Source organism: Electrophorus electricus, chromosome 2 (assembly GCF_013358815.1).
Source record: "Electrophorus electricus isolate fEleEle1 chromosome 2, fEleEle1.pri, whole genome shotgun sequence".
Taxonomy (NCBI): domain Eukaryota; kingdom Metazoa; phylum Chordata; class Actinopteri; order Gymnotiformes; family Gymnotidae; genus Electrophorus; species Electrophorus electricus.
This window is the reverse complement of record NC_049536.1, coordinates 20,867,365-20,894,820: the sequence shown is the minus strand read 5'-3', so window position 1 is coordinate 20,894,820 and position 27,456 is coordinate 20,867,365. Positions and strand designations below refer to the sequence as shown.

General features: G+C 43.6%; 1 protein-coding gene across 2 annotated transcripts; it reads left to right on the top strand.

Annotated features, from left to right (window-relative positions):
- The first annotated feature begins 5 nt into the window (after positions 1-5).
- LOC113577157 (polycomb group RING finger protein 3) lies at positions 6-26,229 on the top strand. Of its 2 annotated transcripts, none has more exons than XM_027009645.2 (10): positions 6-90; positions 7,966-8,069; positions 10,167-10,284; positions 10,979-11,075; positions 13,214-13,269; positions 13,540-13,650; positions 16,399-16,487; positions 18,869-19,006; positions 20,599-20,679; positions 21,289-26,229. In XM_027009645.2, the coding sequence occupies exons 2-10, from the start codon at positions 8,055-8,057 to the stop codon at positions 21,334-21,336; spliced, it is 753 nt and encodes a 250-aa protein (XP_026865446.1). In that variant the 5' UTR covers positions 6-90; positions 7,966-8,054; the 3' UTR covers positions 21,337-26,229. The 2 variants fall into 2 exon arrangements, with proteins under 2 accessions (XP_026865446.1, XP_026865447.1); XM_027009646.2 differs by having other exon boundaries at positions 7,966-8,081.
- The last annotated feature ends 1,227 nt before the right edge of the window (positions 26,230-27,456 follow it).

The window sequence follows — 27,456 nt, the reverse complement described above, 5'->3', positions numbered from 1 at the left end:
GGCCGGGCATTTTCGCCTCTTTGTTTTACTGATAGTGGATTTAACTCGGATTCAGCCCAATATCAAACGGAGAGCTTTATTCATAAACAGGTTAGTTAATTTACCTTGAATTGATCCTTGCACACTAATGCATGAATACATCTTCCGACAGGTTTTAAGCTTCAATCGAGGAATGTTCATTTATTGTCTTGTTTCTTTCCGCTTGAAGCTATGCATGCTATACGTGTTGTTATACGTGTGCCTATGTGGTCGTGCGGTGTATGGCGACGCCGGGCCCTGCCGTTTCTTACTGGGGTTGTCTTTTACCGAAGAAAAAGTGTAATTTTGTGCGGCAGGAGTTTCGTAGAAACGCATTAAATGTGCCGTCGTGCGGGTTTCCCGTGCATGGCTTGTCCTTTTGCATTACGTGTGTTGTTTGGTTCGGGAAACCAGTTCTCTTTTTCCTTTAGCCTGGAATGTTATTGAAAAAACCGTCAGTCCACCACCATAAGCCACTTTTAGGCTTTAAAAGTTTAGATTTGCCTCGCATGAATGTGCTTAGGCCATCGAATCCTTACATTGAATCAGGACAAAAGAAAGTTAAAACATAAAGACCCGATTCTGTCCCCGCAGCATGTGCTAACCTGATCCTTCGCAAAGCAACTGGACCCAACATGTCAGGCTTGCTCCCATGATTGAGAGACCGTCATGGAATGATGTATCCAACGATTTACAGAAAAGAGCCAAACAAACCTTACTGAGTCGGTGAACTGCAATATTAAGTTGTCAGCCCCGAAGATTGGCTGGAGGCCACATCATTAATCGGTCTTTGCTACTGACTTGTAGATCAAAACAGTCAGCTATGAATGGCTATGATATTCTATCACCCTAATCCCATCAAAAGCCCCAGTTTTAGCGCAGTTTCAACTTCACTTGATCGTGATCGTTAGATATAAATTTGGAGTGTGATTCGCGTTTGATCAATTAGCGTTACCTGTTTCTTAAATGTTTTGACCAAATACCCGAGATCCATTAAAGCCACAATGCTGAGTGTGATGCCAAATGGAACATGAATATGATTGATTTGGATTGGTTTAGCTCATTATATATACAATATGTTAAGGTTTGAAGATGGAACAAGAGACAAATTGGTCACTTGGCCAGACACACTGGAGCCGTTGCTCTCAAGCATCGATGGCTGATTGTAGTAGGCAATGTTGCTTAACAAATCAGAAATGACTAAAAGCAAAAGTTGTCATCTGTGTAAATTTTACCAAAAATGTTTAATGATGAGCACTAGTTTTCTGTAAACTGAATTTTTACCATTTTGTTTATTATGGAAGATTGAGAGTTCTCAATGGCTCCCGATTCTGCCAAGTGTATTTCAGGATAGGACTGGCAGAATTAGGAAAAATTCTGCTAGGCTGTCAGTTGTGCTTGTTCAGATCATTACTCAGTGTTCTAGTTTGACTGTCCTTTGTCATGTAGGAGAGTATGAATGAGTCAGAAATGACAGAAGAAAGGTCTGCATTATCACTGTGAACTAAACTACATTTGGATATTATAGCATGCTGTAATCAAATTCTGTAATCAGGCATGGCTTTCTTCTCCTCATATGATGTGCGAAACTCACATTAAGTTAAAAAGCCAGTTTGAAAATATACACTCGGTGGGGCCTGTGTTTTGTTGTGTTTCTGCCACCTTCGCATTGCTGGCAGCAGCTAAAAGGTTTTCCGTTGAGACAAAGCTGCCAGTGCAGCCTGTGTTTTCAGTGCGAGTCTAGAAAAGCAAGTTCTCAAACGGGTAAAGCTTGTGGTCAGACATTAAGCAATGCAGGCAGCCATTCTCGCTGATCGAGTGAAAGCTTTGAAAACAAAGCAAATTATACAAAAATGTTCTTGTGAAGTGTGACCCAGCTGTTGCTGACTGAATGCCTTCATGTCCACATGTGTTTGGGGGCCTTTTTTTTTTTTTTTTTTTTTTTTTTTAAACTGAAATAAAGCCCAGACCTTGGGCTTAGTTCAGCCAAAATTGTTTTTACATGCATATGATTTTTCTGAGGTTTACTGAAGTTAGACTTGGCTGAATGTACTTAGGACAATGGTTAGCATATTAGTTCACTTAACCAATGAAACAGGCTAGCAAACACCACTGAAGTGAGTCTGATGCAAAGAATTCGTCTGGGACCACAGGAGACAGTGCAATTTCAAAGGCTGAGCCGGAGTCACGATACCGAGTATTGTTACCGATTCATATTTCACATTCCTAGCTACTTATTTCAGTGGCATATTAATGTTTCTTCATATTGAGAAGACACACTCATTAGTGGTGGCATCTGCTACAAAGCAGTGTGTTTTCTACAGTGTGCTGCTCAACTGCTGTGGACCTCTTCCTCTGCTGTGGGTCCTGCAGGTGTTGACAGCGTGCGTAAAGCATTGATTTTGCCATCTTATTTGTAGGTTCCAGAGTAGATTCACACAGGTTCCAGGGTTGTATTATCTTATGACACAAACATGGTCTGTGCTGTCAGATGGTAAGGTAAGTGATTTGATCCTTCATTACTGCCAAAAGAAAGTCCAGTCTCTTGTAATGATCTCTGATATTGGTTGTGCTTGTGACACACTACTGATTAAACCATGTACTTATTGTGCCCTGGGGTAAAGACACAGGTGGCGTTCTGTTCCACTGAAATGTAGGTCAGTCATATCCATTCGTAGCATTCCAAAGCGTTGGACACTGCATGCTTCCATTTGTATTTCTGTATTACATGTTGTGTTAAACTGTAGAATGGTTTGTGTGATAGACTCTGCTGGTATTCACTGCTTTACTTGTCCTTAGTCGACTCGGAGCTCTTCGATTTAGACTACATGCCATCCTTGCAGAGGGGTGTAAACGCAATGCATGTGAGGCGCTGGCTACTGCTGATTGCTACTGATAGTTTCAGTTGTATTTGAAAAGTTCCTGCCCGGGCTGTTTAACACATGCTGAAACCGGTGACAATATAATTGGTTTTATTGGCCAAGTATGCTAACACACACAAGGAATTTGGTTGTGGCTGTTGGTTACTCTCAAGCAATACAGATGGTGTACAAACAATACAATATACATTATACAGATTATATACAAGACAAACAATATACACACGAGAACATAAGATCAGAATCAGATATAATGGATTTGCTGGTACTTGTCCGATAGAGGACTTTTAAGCTCAACAGACTACGTCCTTGACAGTACATGAGTGTACCATCATTATTGACATCTATGAGATAAAACCACAAGGCACAATGCACATCTCAACAACCTATTTCCCATATAGATATAAGTAACATTAGGAGTAAACATACTAGGCACAGGGGCAAGAAACACTAGACATAAAGATGATCAGATACCACAGTTGCATTGGTATAAGGTATGTAGTAAAGTAAATGCCATGCTTGGCCCTGGAAAGGGTTCAAAGGTCAGTTATGTATGGTGGGGCTTATCAGAATGGAAGATACTGTTGTGGGATATTAATGGATTGCCATGAGTGCAAACACACTTGACTTAAGTGCTCTGTGTGTGTTTTATTTTAAATGGCCTACCCTCACAGTCACAGTCAGTGTGTGTTGTTTTTGAAATGGCAAAAACGGGTACTGAAGAATTCCCTTGTCTTTTCTGAACTCTGCATATAAAGGATTTCATAGCCTCTTTTAAGATAATGAATAAGGATTGTCATAACACACCTGGATGCTTGTAACTGGTTCAAGTGATGGCCCACAGTGTTGAGTTGTCTGTAAATGTAGCACTGAAATAAGAGAGCTGGGGTGTGCAGATTCGAGGGGCTCTTCCCCAAAGGATAAACTGTAGTAGCAAAATTATCAGCCTTGAAGTACATTCACATTGTAAAGGCCTACCATTGTTTTCAGTAACAGTAATGTCTTTGGTTACTGTGGTTTGCTGATGTAATAAATTATGGGGTGGTGATTACTGCCAAGTCTGCTAATGCAAGAGGAGATTGTCCTCTTCCTGTTCTCAGCTTGGCTGTGCGATATCTGATGAGAGCAACTGGTTCTCCGAGCCCTCACAGCCATGACTCTGGGCAGCATTTTGGGGGGGGAGGGACTGGCTCTGTTGCATGTTACTTTCAGTTTTGACCAGTTATTTTTCCCTCCTTACTGGTTTGATGTTTCTCTGCTCTGCAGATGCCTTTTGAACATTAAAGCAGTTTAATGAGAAACATTTGAGTGGACTATGTGACTTGTACGGTTTGACCATTAGTCAGGAGTTTGTGATAGACTGATTAGTGGGCTAGTGTAACAGATGTCACATTCATAGCCTGCTGACCTGGTGTCATTATCACTGTGTCAAATAGAGTTTGCATGAGTGCATGTGCTGGTATTCTGGCGGTGAAGCAAGCAGCGAGATTATCTCTGCTGTTTGTCCATTTGGCAAGTTGCTGATTCTGAGCTAATTAACTTGCCTCCTCTGAACCAAAGACCAGCTTATTTTGCTTATTTGATCTTATTTAAGTCCCCTGTCATTTTTAGAGGTCCAGTTACCCAATGGCCTTGTTAATTTGATACTCTGAATTCTGACGCTGATTTTAAAGACTGCACTGCATCTCAAAGCCTTAAACAACCCCTTCTGTCTCATTCTGCTGCGTTTTTGTGGACTGTCTGTTTCCCAGGATCAGTTATCTGTGCTTTCAGATCAACCGCCTACTGTTTAGTTTATTTTATCTCCAGGCTTGCATGTGAGCCTGGCGTGTGAGAGGCAGTCTCCCCTCTGTGAGGTCGTCTGAGCCCAGTGCTCTCATTAGCCCTCATTACAGGAGGGCTCTGTGCAGTCCGTGGTGGCTGTCGCTCCGCTGCTGCCCTGGGGCTGCCCCGCGGCCCCTGCCCGTTCACAGCGGGCCCTCGTCTGCGCCAGCATGGCGCAGTCTACGCTTTGAGTGCTAGGTATGGGAGCATAGCGGTACACATGCCCTACGGAGAGATCGCATTCCCTCTGGAGGACTAGCCAGGGGTGATATAAGGGCTTCTCCTGTGAGCGCCCACTCACGTATCCTTCTGGGTGACGAGGCGCGTACTTGCAGTGTGATGCCTCTTTCTGTCCACCTGTGCTGGCTGTCCTCGTCAGAGTCAGGATGAAGTCACTGTCTCATTCATAAACTTTGGCTCTTTGCGCAAGGGTAGTATCATGCGCTCCGCCTGAGATTAGGTTTGCTGGTTAGGTTCTGATTAGGTTGAGTAGTGCATTGATTAGGTTGACCAGTGCACTTAAGTTTGTTTGTCCAGTATGTATCCGGAGCGGTGGGGGAAGCTTAATATTGAGAATGTAATATTTAGATAACAGGTTGGACTTGTTGGAACTGCCAAAGTTAAAAACACTTTATGGTTCTCACAGTACTGGCTTCAATATTGCAATAAGATATTCTAAAGTCTCCTATGTAGGGCACTTAGCAAATGAGTACTCAGTCAAATCAGAGAAAATTGCTTTGTGCATCTATATCAAAGGCTGAGGGCATCAGACATGCTCATTCTCAAACCCAGGCCTTCCAGGAAGTAAACAAGTGCTCTGTGTCCACACCAGCTAATCTCAAATATACCTAATGAGTGCTCCATGTTGCTTTGCAGGTCTTTGACAGATGTACCTTATTTATCAGTCCTTGATTTTAATTTAATTTGTCCACATCAGAAAACTGTTCATGCTTTTATGTTCACACCGCATTGTGCATTAGCTGTTGTGGTTACCAGTAAGCTACTTTGTCTGAGAAAGCAGTGCTTGAACATTCTGAAAAAGCCTGCATGAAAGGCTTCCATTTTTACAGATACCAAGTGCTCACGGTGACATGAGGCATCCGCAGAGATACTATGCAAACGACTGTTCCTTAACAAAAACGGAGAGGGCAAAAGGGTGCTCACACACTAACAATGTCTGTGTGTAGTTGTGTACTCTGGAATTGGCTGTATACCTCTGCTTTTCAGTACTGTGAGCTAATGGATGCTGTCCAGTGGACCTCTGAAAATATCTTTTGTTGGCCGCATTGGGCCCCATTGGGCCCCATTGGGAAGTCCTACTATTTGAGAGTCTGAGCTTTTTTTGAAACTAGCCTCAGTTTTCATGAAAGCAGCTAGCCTCGGTTTTCATGTAATTAGATCACCAGTGCAGACAGGAACCTTGTGATGGAATTTGGGGAAGTGAGTTATTTTCACGCACACAGAGCCATGTTTACTTCCCCTGCGTGGGGTGTGAGCAACTGCCACCCACTACTCAGTTCCACAAAGACAGTGTCCAGGATCCAGCCCTCACAGCAGAGCTCTCGAACCTAGACTGGGTCATTTTGTTAACCCAGTACACCTGATGTGAGGAGTCCTAGAAAGTGGTCCTTTAAGACGGGGATGATGTATTTTCCCATGTAGGTCTATGCAAACATCATGATTCAAAAACATACAATTTTTATGAAATGGGCCTAAACCCTATGCAACAAATGAATTAATTTTCAGTTTACGGTTAAGTTAACTGGGTGTAATTTCTGTGTTTCCTTGTTGAAATCTTTTTTTTATGCAGTGAAGTAATAAACGCAGCTCCTACTCCTGCAAGTCACCTTGGCAAGACCAAACCTCTGAAAGATAATCCTCTGCTCACATAGTTGGTCTTAAAGACTTGGCTTTCAGTAACTTCTTGGTTGCACAATCTGCCAAGCCATTTAGTAAGCAAATGGTACTGTTCTTTATGCGCTAGCATAACGTTATTAGGCGGCTCCAACACCATTGAGGCTCACTGGAGGCTTTGGCTGATTCTCCAGGGAATTTTTTTTCTTCTCTCCCTTGTGCTGTTCTCTGGACTGCCCACATCAGCTTAGTAATATGTCCCTAGTTGGCCTACATCCCCATGGACTAAGTGAAGTGATTTCACAGGCCAGTGGGCAGACGCTAGCAATGATGGTGGCCGGCTTACGCTCTCTGTGTGGACCTGGTAAGATGGGTTTTTGATAGCTAAACAGTGTGCGTGTTGTGTGGGGGGTATGTTCAGAAACACAACTGCTTGGTGTCTCACGGTCCTGTGCCTTACGGAGGAGTGTGCTTTGGCTCTCACAAAAAATCCAAAGCAAAGGAGGCAGGCCCCCTGTGTCTGTCTGTCCAGTGCCGATTTGATGTTTTGTTGGTTGTGTTTTGGCTTCCAGACTCTCTTTTGCTGAATGTGATGTGTAAATTGCTCAGAGGTTTCTATGGATAATCTTACAATCAGGTATGAATCATTCCATAGCAATAATAGTCTTTAGAACAAACATCAGCAAAAATACATACGTTTTTTTGTACAAATTATTTCACACTATACATTTTATTAGTGAAGGGGGGGGGGGGGTGTCGGACATTGAAGTTCAGTTAATTTGTTTGTTGTAAGACTGTCTATGCCCTTGAGATCATAAGTGTGATACCCAAGTGAAGCGGACACATTTCTAGTCTTCTCCAGCCAGAATGGCTTAACAGTGCCCTCACCTGGACTGACAAGGAATCACAACTTAACATGAATTCATCAAGAATGAACATGACGTTCCTTTGACAGGAATAAAAAAAACCTCTCACTTTTCAGAATAAAACATCTCTCTGCTGAAGAAAGACTCAAGTTTTTCACTGAAAGCAAAATGAACAATATGCTGTTTAGTTGTGATAAAGGATTAGGATATGATAAATGTTATATACTGTACGTGAATTTTCTGATTATTTCCCCAAGACTTGAATTTTTTGAAGATTCAGTTCCTCTATAGTGCTGAATTTAAAGCCCCATTTTGAGCACAAAATGACCGACCTTATGAATTGGTAGTGTTCTCACTCTCTCTCTCTCATGAGCAGTTTTGCACACCAGTGCTGCCTTTATCAAAACTTTGTGTTCAAAGGCGTCTGGCTGCAGAAGCTATGACATGTTCCACGACATGTCTTTCCTCCTGTCCTGCATTGCCTTTGACTGAGTCCCGCATTGTCCTGTGTGTTTCCTCTGCAGGTGTGTGAGCAGCAGAACAGGATGAAGCATTAATGCCAGCCTCCATCTCCTAGAAGAAGCCTGGCTGCCCCTCTCTCTGCAGTAGACACATGGCAGCATTAGGGGTAAGTTAAAACGTACGTTTCCATCCACACAACTGCTCGTTAACATGAGTATCTATTCAGCGACTCACATGGCAGCCGCTCGGTGCGTTTAGGCATGTAGACATGGTCATGAAAACCTGCTGAGCTTCAGACCGAATATCAAAATCGAGAAGAAAGTTGATTGTTGACTTTGGTTGTGATATGGTTGGTTGTGCTAGACGTGCCGGTTTGAGTATATCAGAAACTGCTGATCTACTGGGAGTTTTATGCACCACCATCTCTAGGGTGTACAGAGGATGGTCCGAATAAGAGAAAATATCCAGTTCTCTGGGCGAAAATTCCTTGTTGATGCCAGAGGTCAGAGGAGAATGGCCAGACGGGTTTGAGCTGTTAGAAAGGCAACAGTAACACAAAAAAACACTCGTTACAACCAAGGTATTCAGAAGAGAATCTCTCATCGCACATCACGTTGAACTTTGAAGCAAATGAGCTACAGAAGACCATGTCGTGTGCCACTCCTGTTAGCTAAGAACAGGCAACTGAGGTTACAATGGACACGGACTCACCAAAATTGGACAATAGAAAATTGGACAAACATTGCTTGTTCTGTGACATTCGGATGGTAGGATCAGAATTCAGAACAACATGAAAGCATGGATTCATCCAGCCTCAACAGTTCTGATGGTGGTGTGGGGGATATTTTCTTGGCATGCTTTGCCTCCCCTAATACCAACATCATGTAAACTCCACAGCCTATCTGAGTGTTGTTGCTGACCATGTCCATCCCTTTATGACCACAGTGTGCCCATCTTCTGATGATTACTTCCAGCAGTAATTACTTCCATGCGCCGCATCACAAAGATCAGATCATCACAGTCTGGTTTCTTGAACATGACAGTGAGTTCACTGTACTCAGATGGCCTCCACAGTTCCCAGATTTCAATCCAACAGAGCACCTTTTGGGATGTGGTGGATCAGGAGAGTCATATCATGGCTTTGCAGCTGACAGTGCTCCAGCAACTGTGTGATGTTATCATGTCAATATGGACCAGAATCTCTGAGGAATGTTTCCACCACCTTGTTGAATCTTCTGAAGGCAAAAGGGGCTCCAACCGGGTACTTGCAATGGATACTTAATAAAGTGGCTGACGTGTGTATGGAATTGCCACACACTCACAGTGTGCCAGTGACGCTGAATGTGGGGTGGCAGAGTTCTGTGTGTGAGAGCTCTGCCTAATCTCACCTTGGTCTACTGGATGCTCTAAATAATAATCTGTAAAAAGACGGATTCTCTTGACTCTTGGTGAGATTGTAATAAAGGAAGTGTTATTCCCTGGCCAGGCTTATGGAATGGTGCATGGTAATGAGAAATGAGCGTCATGGTGGTTTGGAAAAGGCGCTTTGCCATAGCTGTTAGAGTCGCTCCTGCTGGTGAGAATTCCATGCTGGGACCTGCTATTTGGCCCATCACACAGTCAAAGTTGACTTGGAAGGGAAATTTAAAAGAGTTGGTTAGGGCACCTTTACCAAAGATCTCCCTGTGTGCTCAGACTGAAATATTTGAAACAAAAAGCTTTAAAAGATACCATTTTTGTTTTATATTTTCCTGACAAAGACTCTTCTAGTCTTCTTTGTGTTAATTTGGAGAAAGAAGCAGTGCATTTCCATACTTCATCACAAAAGGCTGTTATTTTTAGCTAGAAGGCAGAAAAGCAGATGAGCTGCGCTGGCGTATTGAGACATGCCTGTTTGCTCAAGTACTGGGTTATTTCCTCCTGTTTTTGGCTGCAGCACCAACTGTTGCAGCACACAGCATGCCTGGCGCGCAAACTGCAGTCTCACTGCTGAATGTGGACTTGCTCAGGAATACTGAACACTGACTGAAGGCATAAATGTCACGAATGACTGTCTTTTTACTGTACACCACCTTCAAAACCAGCTCCTCCACTGGAAGACCTCCTTAGGTCTTTGAGAATTATCTACACCTATTTTATTAGTAAAGGGAATGCATATAGCTATGAAAGGCGTTTTTTGCAATAAGCGGTTATTTTTTGTAGTAATAGTCTATGCTTATTTTTGGTTCATTTCATGTGCTCTGTTTTACTGCTTGTGACTCAGAACCCCGAGATGCTTACAAGAAAGATCAAACTGTGGGACATCAATGCCCACATTACATGTCGCCTGTGTGAGGGGTACCTGATCGATGCTACCACTGTCACCGAGTGCTTACATACCTGTGAGTACACGCGCGCACGTGCGCACGCACGCACACACACACACACACACACACAATTGCCAACCAACACATGCACTTGTTTGCTCAATTGGCCTGCAGAAGATTTTAACTAGTTATTGTCATTTATGTAATTTATATATCTGTGTAAAAACAGTGTGCAGTTTTTCGACTTCGTATTTAAGTAGGAAAATCTGAAAGTAAAATGTAAAAATACATTTCCCTTATTCTACCTCAGCGGTATTCTGCTGTTAGAAGCAACTGAGATGGCTCCTCGTTTGTTTTATACAATCAAGTCTGTAAATACCAGAGTCACGTTTCCTCCTGCTTTTCGTTTACCGTTTCACACGAGCACTACTAACATTGAACAGTAGAGGGCAGCCTTGTGCCACTCATGGCTTGTGCGGGTGGAATATGACAGAATAGCTTTGATCAGACGTGTACAGGAGTTTCAATCACTGCAGCTTCCGTCGTGAAAGAAATCAACGGAATGTTGTTTTACGTTACCCTCCTTACTCTTGCTGAATAATAGCAGTGTCAGAAGAATCAGTCAATACGTAGAATGAAGCCACACATCATTCTTTCACTCTTAACTCCAGTGTGATGGTTTTATATATGTATTGCAACATAAACTAGTGTGTGTTTTATATAACTTATGCATTGTGCTAGCGCTCTCCGACGTGTGCTGTCTCTGCAGTCTGCAGGAGCTGTTTAGTGAAGTACCTGGAGGAGAATAACACATGTCCCACATGTAGGATTGTCATTCACCAGAGCCACCCACTGCAGTATATCGGGTGAGTGTTCACTGCAGCAGCCAGACAAGACCCACCCCACACGCACACACGCCTCTAGGCAGCATACAGCCCAGAAGGGCCATTGCTCACTGACTTGTGCCTGTTCGGACTGGAACTCTTCGCTACTTTCTGTCCTCTGAGTGTGTGTATGGTGTGCTTTATATAGCACTATGGCAAGGTTAGTGAGAGCACCCAGCTACTCCGACTCGAGGGAGAGACACGCACCACAAAAAGTCTGTAAAACTAACCAAATACTTGCACACTGATTAAAATGGCAGTGAGGGATGTAGTCCTCTAATTTTCCCCCCCTTTGCTCTCTCTCTTTCTCTCTCTCCCTCCCTCTCTCTCCCACCTTCCTCCCTCTCTCTCCCACCTTCCCTTCCTCTTCTCTCTCTCACTCTGCATTTCTCACTGTTTGCCATTTTGGTGAGATTTTCACACGCACAGCGAGGACGGCCCCTGCAGCACTGTGCACGCAAGCATGCAGTGGGAAGGCGGCATGATTCTGTTCAAGCCAACGCTGCTCACAGGCCCTTGGGTTTATCCTTCCTACTGATCTGGGATGTTCATTTTGATCTTTTGCTAAATTCGTCGCATATCAATGGCGTCGTGACTCGATCGCCTCCGTGCGCTCTGTTGAGATCAGTCAGTAAGGGACACTTACAGCACCACCACGGTCTTCTCTGGCAGAGCTGCCGGTCTACATACGCTGGTGGCTTTTGTGCATTACTGTCTGATTAATGACTCGACTTTTTGGATCGGTTGCCAGTTGTTTCATAATTGCCATTAAACTGCAGTTTGGTAGCATTCACGTGCTGGTGAAAAGCACTTTGCATGCACATTAAACGTTCACTGTGCAGGCTGTGTCGCCCTGGGCATTTTGCACAATTCTGTGCACTCAGGCCTGACAGCTGGGTAGAGGGAAGAGTCCCTATGGACAGCGCATAAATAATCTGACCAGACCTTTTAACCTATCTGTATTGTGCACCTGTGCAGTTTGTTCACTGATGAACAAATGCTGAATGCCTGTGGGTTAAACCTGCTTTAGCTTACTGAGCCTGATTACACACACACACACACACACACACACACACACACACACACAGAGTTTGTTGATCATCTCTGTAAATGCCAGTCACCTCCTTACCCCCCACTACTGGAGTACAGTGGTGTTTAATTGAGCCTCTGCCTCCCCCTGTGGGCCGCAGGCGGGGGGGAACAGGTGGTCTCTTTGGCTGCGCCCCAGGGACACGGTCTGTCCCTCACCCGTGGGGGGGCAGATGAGCTAACGGTGGACAGCACTGCACAGCAGGCAGCTCTGGGATGCTGATCAGCTATTCGCTCACGTGTGTGTGTGTGTGTGTGTGTGTGTGTGTGTGTGTGTGCGTGTGCGTGTGTGCGTGCGCATGCGTGCTGATAATCAAAATCCACCCAGGAGCAGCAGAAGTGCTTCTCAGGGGAGCTTTGTTTACATGGTCGCAATGTTTCATTATTATCCATGATGGTAAAGTGTTTCTGAGTGTTGATGCCGGATCCGACAGCTTCCTGTCTGTGGATGCCAATGCCATAATGGCATTGGAAAGGCATGCTGGACCAGGGATGGCTGCGTTGCTGTCACTTGCTGTTACTTCTCGTTCTGTTAGAGCAATCTGCTGGTACCATACTGATTACTAACCAAAGGGACTTGGTGCCACAGCGCTTTCCAGCAAGGTAACCGGGTCTCTGAGGCAGGCCATGGTATCAGGTGGCGGGGCGGGGCAAGTCCGCACACGCTCAGTGGTTTTGCTTCGGCACAATCAGTCGCTCCAAAGATTCTGCAATCTCAGACATGCAGGGACAGACCAAGACCACAGATGTTCAGTTCAGAATTCATTCGCATAAGCCTGGATGGACTGAAGTATTTATATAGACTTGCATGAAAAAACGGAGGCACAAACGCATGACATCATTAATTGAGGTGTGACATATTTCAGTCACAAATCAACTAAATTTTTTAAATACTTGTTTTATCTCACAGATAAAATGAGAGCCTAAGGTAACAACATCCTGTTGTGTTTAATGTCCCACATGGCAGCATGTTCTCTGGTTTCATGCTCACGTACCTGCCACTGTGTCAAATCTATCCTTCTCTCTCCTAGCCATGATAGAACAATGCAAGACATTGTCTACAAATTGGTGCCAGGACTGCAAGAAGGTTGGTGATTTTAAAATGTTTGTTTCTTTTTTTTAATTTATTTTCTGGGCCACACACACACACACACACACACACACACAAAACATGACTGTCAGGTTCACTGTCCCAAATAGAAGTTTATGTTCTGTGGTGTACTTAACAACTATATGAATGTCTGTCTGGTAAACCACTTGAGGCTCTAATGGAAATGACCCTTATATCTACATGGAGATGTCTTGGATGGCCAAGACTGACATTTCAAAGTTATTTTCTAAATATTGCTCTTTGTAGCGGAGTTGAAAAAGCAGAGAGATTTCTATCAGAAGCTGGGCATGGAGGTACCAGGGGACATCAAAGGAGAACTGTGCAACATGAAACCACACCTGGACTCTCAGCGTAATGGTAAGTCCCACCCTCACCCTTAGTTGGTATAATCCAGTTGGGAGTAAGCATAAGAGCAAAACCTAAATTCCTAATAAATCAATAATTACAGTTTTGAGGAAATCAGATATTCTCTCTGGGACTGTGTCCACCCACGTGTTACCAGGTAAGTTAGCCACATGAGAGCAGGGCGCCTTTGTTCCACAGTGCGTGCACTCTGATTGGTGCACTCTGGGTTACGTGGATGGTCATCCATTGGTGCACCAAAACCACAGCCTTCATCACTGGCCCAGCATGCAAGCCTGATTTTGGTAATTAAGGCTCAAATGGAAGTGAAAGTAGTCTTTTACTCCCCACTGCCGCAATACGCTTGGCAGCCCTGCACCTCGCAGTAAGAGTTCGTTTAAGCACTGCACTGATCCACAGGTTTGTCCTGTGCTCTGGCTTCCTCCAAGAAGAAGAATAGGGAGAGGGGGAGAGGGTGGATGGAGTGCAAATTTTTAAGCCACTGGGCAGCTGCTTGCTTTGATTTCCTGAATACTGTGGCAGGAAGTGACATGGCTGACCCAGAGGATGCTGTAATTGTGCTCTTACTCTCGTACTGCCAGACTGTCTAGGCAGAGTCTGGTGCTTTTCTCCACTTAATGTGATCAAGGACTGTCTGCTATTGAAGGAAAAGAAAAATCGACTGCCACGCAAAATGACCAATCACAAGCCTGCACCTTTGGCATGTTGTATAGAAGGAGGCAATCTTGAAAACGGAGCCATGATAAACAGTGCCTTGGGAAACGCAGAAGTATGGCTCGGCTGGATGTGGGAAGTGTAGGATTTGGGGTCATATTTAGAAGCACTTCCTCATGGGCACTAAAAAGTAGGAAGGCTTTCATGTTAGATGTTGGTCTGTAGCACTTCGCTCTACTTTTTAATGCCCATGAGCAATGCAGTAGATGCAATTATGTTAGCTAAATCGCCCAGATGCAACATCAGCGTAATATTCCTCGGTGTAAGTAACAGCTAACTTATGCCATTGTATGTGTGGTATTTCACTTGAGATTCATGTAACCAACAAGATCAGATCACATGGAAACTTACTTACGTATTGTTAACTTACTAACTTATTAGTTAATATGAAGTGACACTCGAATTACTTTTAATGTAGAGATGCCATAGACTTGGCAACGCCTCTGGGCAGTTATTTCAAGTCTTTCAAGACCAGGCTATGTCTATGAATGCTGACAGACTTGCATACTCTAAACTTGTAACCAAAAGATTGTTTCAAATACATATTTTAAAATCGCTTGTACAAGCTTAAAAGAATGGCCCCCAAAAAACCGCTCTAATAACGCAAAAAAAAGTTGTTTAAAAAAAATTTCAGGTTGTTCTGGATTCCATACATGCGCACATCTCAGCAAGAATAGGGACAAAGATTGCATGACACTGAATTTAGTGTGGCCTAGTTTTTTTTGCTGTTACTACTTTACCAACAAGATGATGGTTCACCTGCTTCTCTCCAAATGACTTTGGTAACTGCGTTGCTGGAATCACTGTGCTGATAACCAGACCAGTTTCAGGCTAAGGGAGGTGTGGTGGCTTCTACGAAACCTGTCCTTGCCACAGCTGCTCAGCCTGACGGAGAAAGTGGCCCAGAACAAGCCTTTCCGTCCTCCTTGCCAGACTTATTGGACAAGAAATCTGTTCCTCATCCTTTCTCAGCTGCACAGCCAGTGAGTTTCAGGTTAGCCTGCTCTTGCTCAACTGCCCTTCTGCTGCAAGCGGTTGAGCGGGAGGTTGGAGCTTCTCCAGGAACGAAGACACGAAGTGGTCCAGCACAGGAATCCGAGGCTGACTTTTGCGTGCTGAAATTTCTCCTCGACTTCTTGTAAAGAGCATCCCTTCCCACCTCTTGTGTGACGCTGGCATCCTTTCATCTGTGGTGCCCCGAGTGTCACCCCTCACAGGTTTGTCCTGTCTGCATCCGTCTCCGAGAACCAGGAACGTCCTTCCGGCCGATTAACCTGTCTTTGTCCCTGGCCCCAGAACAGCAGTCACCCCTGAGCTTGTTCCCATTGATTAGGCCCAGTCTTGTTTTCTAGACAACGGGGAATCAGTTGGACATAATTGTGTTTAGGGGGTTGGTGTTGGAAGGCGGTGGCGCTCTGATTAATGTTCCAGCACCCAGTCTTTTTAATGAGGAAACTGTCAGAGTGGAGTCGGCGTTATTGTTTACAGCCGTCACCTACTGCACTTGCTCAGTGTAAGGTTTCAGGGCTTAGCAGGCAATGAATAATAAATGGACGAAAATGCTCCACTGAATTATAGATGAATCAAAACATTTATCAGAGGCTCGGGAATCGATTAGAAATGCAGAGATGCAAGGGTCCCAAACATGCACCTGCAATATTACAACTGGTATGTTTCAGACTGAACAGCGCTAAACATTTTGAAGTCTATTTAATTAAAGTCGATCCGCTTCCTCCCTCCAGATTCAGACCCCAGTTCACTCTTCCGCCTTTTCTTGTCTGTTTACAAAAGCTTGATCTGTGCACACGACTGCCACTTCGTTTTGAGTTTGACTGCATATGCCAGTTCCCCTGCACTTGTCTCCCAGTAAAGCTGGCTGGCAAAGCATGGAACAGGAACCGCCACAGATGGATGGCTGATTATGGTCCATGAATTGGCCTGCTCCAGGGGGCCAGAATGGAGTTACAGCCATTATAAACAAATACTCTCCGTGTCTCAGCCTGTGAGTGTTTCTGTTCCCAAAACCAGGTGACGTGAAGTCAGAGGATGCTGCCAGTAAGGAAGGACGTGATGAAAAACCAGAGGAGGACAACGATTACCATCGCAGTGATGAACAGGCAAGTGTCAAGAAACACACACGCATGTGGGATCTCTCTCTCTCTCTCTCTCTCTGATCTTCCTGTACTATAGTCAAGGGTTTCTTTATTGCCGTTGTCAGTTCGTTCTAGGCTGTATGAATTACTCCTGAGTTACTGTTTACCCAGAAGGCATTCACAAATCTCATTCTCCCCTCCCCCCTGAGTAACTGGGGCATTATCGATGTCTTCTTTCACACGTTAATTTGTACGCGGCACTATAAGAGAGAAACACCCTTCTTTACCTTCCCAGAGCCAAAGGGTGTCAGAAGAGCGATGCAGCGCGCCGTCACTCGCTGACTCGGGTGGGGCGCTGCTTTGTATTCACCTCCACCCGCTGCGCTGCAGCTGGGTGTAGTTAATTTGGCAGGGCTGGGCATCGGGGTGCAGGGGCTTCGTATTTATGCTCTGCACTCTACTTCAAAGGCCAGCCCGGCTGACACCGTATCGCATGTCCGCTGTGGAGAGCAGGCAGGGGTTAGCTCGCTTTGCTAAGGGGTGGAAAGTTTGTACCAGCAGCTGCACCTGACCTCTTCTGAACCGTGAGCAGAGGACGTGCGTGACTACAGTGTACTGCGTGTAGGGGAAACTGCAGTTCTTTTAGGCTACAAAAATAGCAAATGGATTCTGTGATGTGGGTGACAGTATGTTTGTCTTTTTATATCAGTGGTGGCTGCGTGTGTGCGTGTTTTGGGTAGCAGTGCATTTTGGATGGGAGTTGTGTGTGCGCACATGCCCCTTCTACATGTATTCAGCAGAAACAAGCTGTATGAACAAGTATGTCGTTCCTGGGGATTGTGTGTGGGGAGAGCAGTGCTTGGAGGTAGTGAATTAGTCCTGAATACGTGTCAGACAGCAGAGGAAGAGGAGCAGCATTTTGAGGATTCAGAGGGAGAAAACACACCATTTGGTGAACGTGGCTCGAATGGTGGGTGGGTGTGTATCACTAGAATGCTTAAGAAGGCGTGGTGTCTGTGCCTGCAAATCAACCTTACATACTGTGACCTGGGCCTGCCAACTCGGGTCAGGCATCACCAGCAAGAACAGCATAACCAGTAACTCTCACTGATGTATAGAACAGTCTGATTTAATGAGGGTACACAATCTTCTTATCAACTTAACAGAGACTGTAATGTATAATTGTTCGATTTGCTAATGAAAATCTCCTCTCTTACAGGATAACTAGTTTCCCAGATATGACCTTGAAACATTCATCAACATTCATTCCCTAACATTACCATAAAGTAGAGATTCATGAGTTTGTCATGGTTTAAAACTATAAAGTTGTTAATATGAAATTAGGGATGTGGTTCATTTTGAATTATAACTCTCAAATACGAACTTGCTTTCATAATACGGCATGTGAGGACTCACGCAGTGTTTAAATTTATATGCTTAACATTCATACAATATGTGTATGATAAGTTCATGCCTCCATATTATTCCATTATATTAATTAGATTTAGGGCAGTAAGGATGATCAAATCTGTGGTAAAGCTCAGGTTTTGTTTTGGTTTTATTTTATTTTTTTTTAGGCCCAGTTGGAAATGAATGCCAGGTCTCTGTTGCTTTGATCTGAACGTGTAATTGGCTCGAGCAAGTACTGCATTAGTCATTTGTGTGACTGTTTGTGTCAATTATAACTGTCCTGGCTGTGCAGTAATGACCCAGTAATGACACCACTCACACACACCCTTACACATGCAAGCACACGTGCACGAATGTGAGCACATAGTCATATTTCACTTTCTCCCACGCTAATGGCACAAGTCCCTGGAGGTGCTCTATCTCTAATAGTGCCGGCCTGGGGGGCTGTGCTGTCACCCCCCACTTCCTGGCCAGCTGCACTCCCTGCCTTCCTGTTCACTGACCTTAAAATGGACTTGCATTTAACATTTATAAACCAAATCTAGACAGTTCCTCCAGATGAGCCCAGAAGCTGCATGTGCGTGCGTGCGTGCGTGCGTGCGTGTGTGCGCTGGACATCATCCTGCAGTCGGTGTGGGTGCACACAGATACACGCACGGTGGTGCTTGAGCTGCAGTGGGTGTATGGGGGCCCAAACACACAGGCACATACTGGGCATCAACCTGCAGTGTGGGTATGTCTGGGGAAGGGATGTGAACTGATGCTAATTAGATGAACTGTAATGAGGTCGATGTTTTTCTCTGGTACATAATATCCGCTTGGTGTACAAAAGCGGTGTGATTGGTGTGATGTGTTTTGGCCAAGATTTGCTCGATCACTTTTTAAAATGACACCTAGTAACCTGTGTAAAGCTAAGACTTAATGGTTCTTCAGTCGTGTCTGCGTTTGTGTGTTCTCCCTTACATGTTTCGGTCGGTCTCTCTCTCCCGTCTCAGGTGAGCATCTGTCTGGAGTGCAACAGCAGTAAGCTCCGTGGCCTGAAACGGAAATGGATCCGCTGCTCAGCTCAGGCTACTGTCCTCCACCTCAAGAAATTCATTGCCAAGAAGCTCAACCTGACCTCCTTTAACGAGGTAGGACCTGTCAGGCCCCTGGCTAGCTCCGTTTGCCACTCTGGCCCTCAACACATGTCTAGTGTGAAGGCACACCCCTTTTATGAACTCACCTTATTAACTTTGGCTGCTACAGTGACAAATGATCGTGTATCAGCTGACGCCGGTCTTCCCTCTCTGTCTTGCTAGCATAGTCAAAAGCCACACAGACGGACCGAGCTTTGCCACACAAGTGTACTTCCCCTTATAAGCTTTTCGCACTCATGAGAGGGCAGTGGTAGCTCAGTGGTTAAGGTACTTGACTAGTAATCAGAAGCTTGCCAGTACAAGTCCCACCACTACCACTGTTGGGCCCCTGAGCAAGTCAAATATTGCTCAAATTGCTCAAATATTCAGCCATAATTGTAAGTCGCTTTGGATAAAAGAAAGCATCAAATGCCATAAACGTAAACGCGTTCAGAGCAGCAGAAGCTCTGGTAATATGATTTGCGTTCTGTCATGTATCAAGCTGCCTGTTGGGAGCATGTTACCACGGTTACACGAGTTTGGGGCAGAGCTGATCATCGTTGGTGTTCCGTTATCCTTCTTTCCTTCCCTTTTTGCTGTGAAAAGCCTGTGGGCGTCATGCCACATGTATCCATCTGAAACCTGCTTCACACAATATAACTGTCAGACGCCTTTTCTTCTTTACTGAGTATGTAGACATTGTTGCTGCCAAGCTTAATGAAGTCCCACCAGTCCAAAATAGCACAGGCCCGTGCCGCAGTTTCCCTACCAAACGAAGGAGCAAAGACATTGTAGTTCTGTGATAATTGCATTGCAGTACAGTGGATAAAATTAAGGTAATAGAACAATGGTGAAAGAAAGACATAATCCAAGTTGCTGTAGCCTTTTTGTTGCATTCATTATACCTCTGGTCTTTCCGTTTGTTCTGCCTGGCAGTTGTTTCCACCTCGAAGATGGTGTAAGGTGCTTCAGTGCCAAGAATAGCTGCTTCATGCAGGTTGCACCCCTCTGCCAGCAGGGGGTGCTGTGGTGATGCTGTTCGGCATTTCCTCACTGGCCTGGGTCATACACTCTCATATCCAAAAAGTGCGCACGCACACACACACACACACACACACACACACACACACACACACACACACATACACACACACACCCCCTCACACACCCTCAGACCGACCACTGCAGTATCAGTGCTCAGTGACCTGAGAGGGGAATGGAAGTGTTTATTCTCAAGCGTATTCCCACGAAGGCATTAAAAAAAATAAAATCTTGCTGTCTGGTAGAAGCAGTTTATTGAACACAGGTTAAAGCCACATTCCAGTGCTAAAGCGGATTCTGTGCCACAAATGTTCCTGAGCCATGTGCTATCCTCTTTTTTGTGTTTATACCTGTTGCCCCCAGTGGTTTTTAATAAGATTTGATGGTGAGGAACGCATACTAGACAGGGATGGTTGGTCTGCATTAATTGGTAATTCTAAAAGTCATAATAAATTAATTTAATTACTAAAAGCAAACAGCTCAACGTTGCTGAGCGAACGGTCACAGCTGCTATCACATCATGTCTTCTTTATGTTCAGTGAGCGACCTCTGTGCTCTGCTTGCAGCTGGACATTTTATGCAATGAAGAAATCTTGGGCAAGGACCACACCTTAAAGTTTGTTGTGGTGACGAGATGGAGATTTAAGGTAAATATCTAAATTATCTGCTTTGAGGTGCGAGACGAGACAGACTCTCTTGATCAGCAGATGGAAGAAATGCACCACCACTACTTTCGTGGGTTTATTAAGAGGCCTGAGTTGAACTTGTTCATTGCTGAGCAGGTTTCATCATGGATTTACAGATCAAGAGATTTACTCTCTGCAGACTTTTTGGATTATTTATTCATTTAATAATTTGGATTATTTTATTTATTTATTGATGAGATGTAGGATGCAATTTTCATTCTAAAGCTTGCTTTTAGGATTCATGATAAGAACTTTCTCACTAATCATTCTCCATGTTCTTTGTGCAATCAACTCCGGTGAGCAGTGTCCATAGGCAAGAGTGACGTTGAGCTTGTTGCACAGAGCAAATATTGCCTTTTTCCATTTGCCCTTCTATGGGTTCTAGCTGTAATTAGATGCATAACCTTTAAAGAGCATTGACAAAAAATGGATCTGAAGAATGGCAACGCTAAGACTGCCTACCGACCTTCCGCTGGCTGTTTTCAGTCAAGCCTGTGCTTGTATGTATGTGTGTGTGTGTGTGTGTGCACCTGTGCGTGCATGTGTGCTGATATGTTGTCTCTGTTGCAGAAATCCCCCCTCCTCCTGCATTACAGACCCAAAATGGATTTGCTGTAGCCGGACAGGATGGTTGTTTTGGCCCAGCGGTCCAGGTCTGGGCCGCAGACTGTTTAAGCAGAGACTATCAATGGCCACACCAAACAGACCCCGCTCCCAGGGGTCGCTCGCACCAGACACGAGCCAACAGACAAAACTCGCACCAGCTCAGTTCCTGCTACGCTGGGGGTTCTGCAAAACAGCCACGCTTTACCCTCACTGTTCGTCCGCTACGTCCTAGATATGTGAACAACCAAGAGAAAACATATATTTATACTTTTGTACAGAAATAAGGCATGGACCTAAGACACTAATGGTGCTCTGTTTACACGCAAGCAACAAATAAACAACGCAAACGACAGAAAACGAAGCGATTTTCTACGGACGGCGTCCTCTCTCCCAGATCCAGCAGCAGGCAGGAAGGTGGCTCCGTTTGGACACCCAGGCTGCTCTCTGGGGGAGGAGGAGCTCTTCACTGTCCACTCTCTTTCAGGTCAACAGCTCAACACAGACTTGGGAGCACAGAAAGTATAAGTATACGACAGTTGGTTCCTGCGCATACGAGTTGTGAATCGTCTCAGAGCATTTTTTTTCCCTCTTATTGAGTCACTGAAAGTGGAATTGTGAATAGACAAATTTTTGTGTAGTAATTTATGTTCTATTTACAAGTATTGTACATACAAATTGTTACAGCAACGCAAGAGAAATAAGAGTTGATAGATGAATTGTATGAGTGAGTGTGCATGCGTGAGAGATATGGATGGACAGACACAGAGAAAGATTGAATGGTAAACTGAGACTGTTTAGAAGGCTTGTGTGTTTGTCTGCAGATGTGTGACAGCAGAGGGACACAGAGAATCCAAATGAATTACGTAGTCATATTTTATCAGAATAGGTCCTTTCTCAGTGGGGCACCATATCTCACTCAACACAAAAACTTGTGCTCTTTTGTATAATTGAAGGGGATATTTCAGTGTCTAAGTGTGGGGAAAATGGCAGTGATCTAAATCAGAAGCAATTTTGAAATGACGAAGTGCTTTTAAACCATTCTCCCATGTTGTTAATTAGGCACTGCAGAACCATTAAAATTGTGTAATGATGAATCGTTAACTTAAGGCATATTAGTCATGTAAAATGTAATCACACTTCAAATGAACAAGCTGCCAGCATTAAAAAAAAAAAAGGAGAAACACTAGCTTGTTCTGGAACAAGTAGGGTTGCTATATTAAATGTTTTAAATGAAAATAAAATTCCATAGTGTCTCTGGACATGAACATAACGCAGCACAGAAATGTACCTATCCCTGCATCTATCCCCTGAGGTTTCCTTCACCCAGATGTAGAATCATATATGCAATACATAGGCTTTATCACTCATTAACATGAAAGAACATAAACATTTAGGCCTACATGGACGCTTTAGTAGCCCTCTCCTCTACAGAAAGAATGTAGCCCATATGGCCATCCGTACGTGCGGTGCACCTCTTTTGTTTCGCTACCTTTAGTGCCAAAGGCTTAAGAACACCCTTCAGGCTTCATGTTTATTTTGTATGGCAAGCTGTGTGGAAGGCAAAGTGGTGAGGTCACGCCTTTGACCTTAGCAGAACCGAATGAGGAAGAGCACCGAATAACCAGACGCTGTGGGTAGCCGCCATCCTTCTTTTTGAGGTTTCGCAAATAAAAGATTTAGCATAATTGTTTTATTCCTTGTAAGCCGGAGCCCTCGCTCAAGGTATAGAGTTGATCCATTATATTTGGACTTCGCTGTCGAAGTTCATGGCTTTCACTGACGGATGTGTTTTGCCTGATATCACAAGCACGTTTTAAAGGGCTCTCTGCATTGAAACTTGCTGTTTTCTCACGATCAAGTCCTCAGTGAAGAGATAATCAAGGTGAAAGTTTTTGATATTAAAATATTTAACTAATTTTTACTAAACTCTTGCCTCCTTTTTTGGCATGCAAACAACTTGATAGACAACAAAGTAGAACAAATGAGGTCTCGTAGCTCTTCATATCTGTCTACTTTGACACGGGTAAATGCCAAAACCAGCTTGACCAAATCTCATTTTATTTGGTTCTCAGAGTTTTTTGTGCGTTAATACATGAGTCTTCATCTTATTTTGTGTTTTAATACTACAATCGTGCATCAAACCTCTTGCCTGTAACGTGTATCCCTTAATTCTGGATGTAATTACCTTCTATGGATACAATTACCTTTCTTGATGTCTTATAATGTGAAATATTTCAGTACATACTGAAGAAACATTTATGCTTTACTTTTTTTAAGCACAAGTTTTGCTTAATGTCATTCTAACATGGGTTTTTGGTTTTTGAGCCTGTCACATTTGGTTTATTTATGAACAAAGCCGCACATTTCTGCAGCTGTTCTTCATTTCCAGTGAGTCTTGTTCATGTGTATGCGGGTCACTTCAAGTTGTAAATGACTAGTATTCATTACTGGCGACCACCAGTTTACCACAGTGTGTACTCAAGAATGGTCCATAGTGGAACAAATATGTGTTAAATGGTTTTATTTAGTGCTTTTCCCACCTGGACTTTTATTTTATCTTGTGTGAGTACAGTTCAGGAATTGTGGCAAGTGGTTCATGGACCAGGACTGAGGTGGCTTTTCTTCCTGTGTCGTTTGCCATGGTGAAGGCTGGTGGGGTCTGTCTTTCTTCTGAGCTGATAAATGGTGCTAACATTTTATACATTTGGTATATATATAAAAAAGAACCCTTACCATGGTGCAGATCAGCGGTGAATGGTAAAAAGTATTTGTATTTTTTGTCGTTTTTCTCGCTTTTTTGACGTGTTTGGTGCTCTTGAATTTTGTAAAGCTCTTTTCTCCAGCCTGTCTGAAACAGATGTCTCTGTTTTATTTTGTGTTGGGTTTTTTTTGTTTTTTTTTTGGTTTGTTTTTTTGTTGTCCTTGTGAGTTATGGAATCAGAACAGGAAGAACAGTAAAACAGAAATGTCAGGGCTGCTCTATCCACAGTGACGCTCACGATACCAAGCTTAATTACAGAGCTTTTCCACATGGAGTCAACATTCCCACTCTTGGCTCACTTCACTGGATCTAAGCGTGGTTCCAATCTCCATTCACTTCTCATCATCTGAGCTTTTGCTCACCATTGGTCAGATGTGAGAAAATATCTAACCGTTAAGACGGTTTTATCCGGTTCCAAGGCTCAACACAAGGTTCGGTTGAGCCACGCCTCGCCCTTGGAGGACGGCTGCCGAGTATTTGCGCAGGCCCGCGTTTCCTTCGTCTTATCTGGGCTGCGTTGAGACGGGGGCTGCTGCACCTGATGGGCAGGCTGTAAGAGGCTTACCCAAGGCCCACACCGTTGCCCTGCATGCTCTGAGCTCCAGTCAGACCTGGATAGAGCCAAGAGGGAGATAATGATGGCCAGACTCTGCTGCTTTCAGTGGTGAGCCAACTGCTTGGCCTTGGAATCATGAGGAGACTGCTTTGCTCAGTGATGCTCAGACTGGAGTACCCTGTCCTCAAGTCAAGGTTTCGACTGTGATTTTGTTCAGGAATCGTCTTTTGCATTTGGGCCCGTCTCACTGAGAAGAGTCCCTATCCACCCAAAGGGTGACCTCTGTCCATTGGTCAAAAACTTCAAAGGCAGGGCCCTCCCAGTCTTGAATGGGCTTTTAAATTGTGATAGTTTTGTTCTAGGTTGTAATGTTTTCTCTTGTCTCTGAACTTTCAGTAGCTTGAGCTGTATGTGTGTGTGCTGTGTTGAAAACAAATGAACATGGATTTTCTTTTGGAGGGTGGGTGTGAGTGTGAGAGAGAGACGAGGAGTGAGAGTAGCTAGATAATCCTTCAGATGGAGGCACTGTGAGGCCAGTCACCAGCACATCCTTCCCCAGTATGCCTCACTGCTAGGACTGCATTTTAACCACATTTCCATGGTTACACTGATGGAAAAATGAGGAACAATTGGTTGGTGATTGGTGGTTGCTAGGTGTCTCAGAACAGCTGATCAGTTGATGGTTTTGACGTCAGTCACCACCACACCCACCTGTGGAAATTTGTGAAAGGCAAGAGTGCTTTTGAATCTGTGTGTCCTTCAGATAGCTGTGGGTTTGAATTTATTTCATTAATACAGAGTGATTTTCAGGAACCAACCTTCACAGTGGCACCTCCCAATGAGCCATATATACTGTTATTTTTTGTTTTTGTCCAAACTTTGTTTTTAAAATATTATTTATTTATACTGTAGAGTCCTACAGTAGCCTGTTTTGATATGAAATGTCAAGAAAGTCGCTGTCCTTTTGTGTATTCATTTCCCCCTTTTGAACATGCACAGGACTTAAAAATGAAAAAAATGTCAACCCATCTACTTTCCTTCCCATCTTTCTGCGTGTGATATCACCTTTAGTTCTGTTAGTGGAGGTGAAATTATGTCTACATTATTGCCCAAAATGTCTGTAGTACTCCTGCGATAAGGTTAGAACTGCAAAAACCTCTCATTTTAGGTTGGGTGATTCATTGTGTTTGCGAGGAGGAATAATGTGCAATATACATCTCTCAGATGGTTTCTGGTTTCAGCTCTAGAAACTCCATTTCTGCTTTTCTTTCTGTCAGGTGCTCAGGTCACTAATAGAGTCTTTTCAGTCCTCACCACATAGATTCTATGGCTGCCTGTGAGGCTCAGATCACACTATTTTTTCTTATTCATTTTCAGCCTTTTGTTGATTCCTTTGCGGTAAATCCTTGGCACTTAATGTGCCATTTTTTTTTCTTCATTAATTGTATTATGATTATTTATTGCACATGTAATAAAAAAAGGTTTCCATGGCTACATATAAAGGAGTTTTAGTTTAAAACTTGGCTGGAGTTTCTTACAATTTTATGAACGCTTTTGTTGAAAAATTAAAGTGTGTATTTCATGAATAAATGCCTTAAAAAGAAACTTGTGTAGTTTCTGTGAGTCTGCCAGGGGTGCTGTTCAGTGAAGGGGAAAGACAAGAAATCACATATTAGAAAATCCATTTGAATTATGTTAAAGTACAATAAACTTAAGAATTGACAGTAAAAGTGCAGAACATCTCATATAGGTATGTGTCAAAATTATGTGTAAAAATTACAGCACAATATTTCATATATCAAAATTGCATTGGTACTTTCTTCAACTGAATTCATGCTGGTGCACGTCCTGTTGTGTTCATTCCTCTATGGATGTTACTGTAGTGGGTGAAAATGTAGTCATATTAAAAGTTAGTTAAGTTAAAATAAATTAATTGCTTCCAGATAAGTTAGGCTGTATATTCACTATTGTAGTCCACCATTTGCTATGCTATATAGTTTAAAATGGAGTTCTGGTCTTTTCTCTGTTGTGCTTATCGATGTGAGTTATAACAAGCTGTCTTAGGGTTGGAAAACATTTTGAAAATGGATTTGGCAGTTCTGTTTTTGCCTACCATAAGTTTAAGCTTTTATGTCAAATGAAATTACAGTCCATTGAACAAGTGCATAGAAACGAGATAACGGGGTAGAAACTCGTTTGCTTGCGACTGGCAACATCCCTGGTGTATTTCAGGCAAACCGTTCACCACTATGGCTTTAGCTGTCATATTATCTTTCAGTTTGCATGTGAACAGTTCTTCTTTCGAACAATTACATGACAGTATTTCTTTGAAACAATTCTGCTGGGATAAAGAAACCGCAACTCTTCCAAACTAAGGGCAATAGCTCCATTGTCTGCAGTGCTACACGTGCGGAATGAATGGGCCACAGAGGGGGTTGCCAAAATGCAGAAGTGAGGCTGAGATCCATTGGCTGATATCCATTAACTGAGATCTGACTTGGGTTGCCAGAGATCTTATTTTCAGTTCTGCTTCTTCGTTCCCAGATGCTGCAATAGCTTGTGGCTAATGGAGCAAGGGGAATTAATAGGGTCCTTCATTGTTTCTGTGTTATGCTGGGCCTCTTGGCCTCGCTGCTTCTTGCAGTATAAACTCTAGGACACTGTAAAACCTGAGAGTTTGATAAGGCAATGTTGCTATGATAAAAGTATAAGCCAGGATGGAAATAGCAGAGCATGTAAGTAAGGAAACCTTTATTTGTATAGCACCTTTTCAAGCAAAGCACAAAAATGCATCTTATGCAATGAACATAAATGA

What these genes read in the sequence shown, in the direction of transcription:
- LOC113577157 (XM_027009645.2), top strand. An exon ending in GGTGCCAGGACTGCAAGAAG is followed by an intron (nt 13,270 to 13,539) that starts GTTGGTGATTTT and finishes TGCTCTTTGTAG; the next exon opens with CGGAGTTGAAAAAGCAGAGA. An exon ending in TGACGAGATGGAGATTTAAG is followed by an intron (nt 20,680 to 21,288) that starts GTAAATATCTAA and finishes TCTCTGTTGCAG; the next exon opens with AAATCCCCCCTCCTCCTGCA.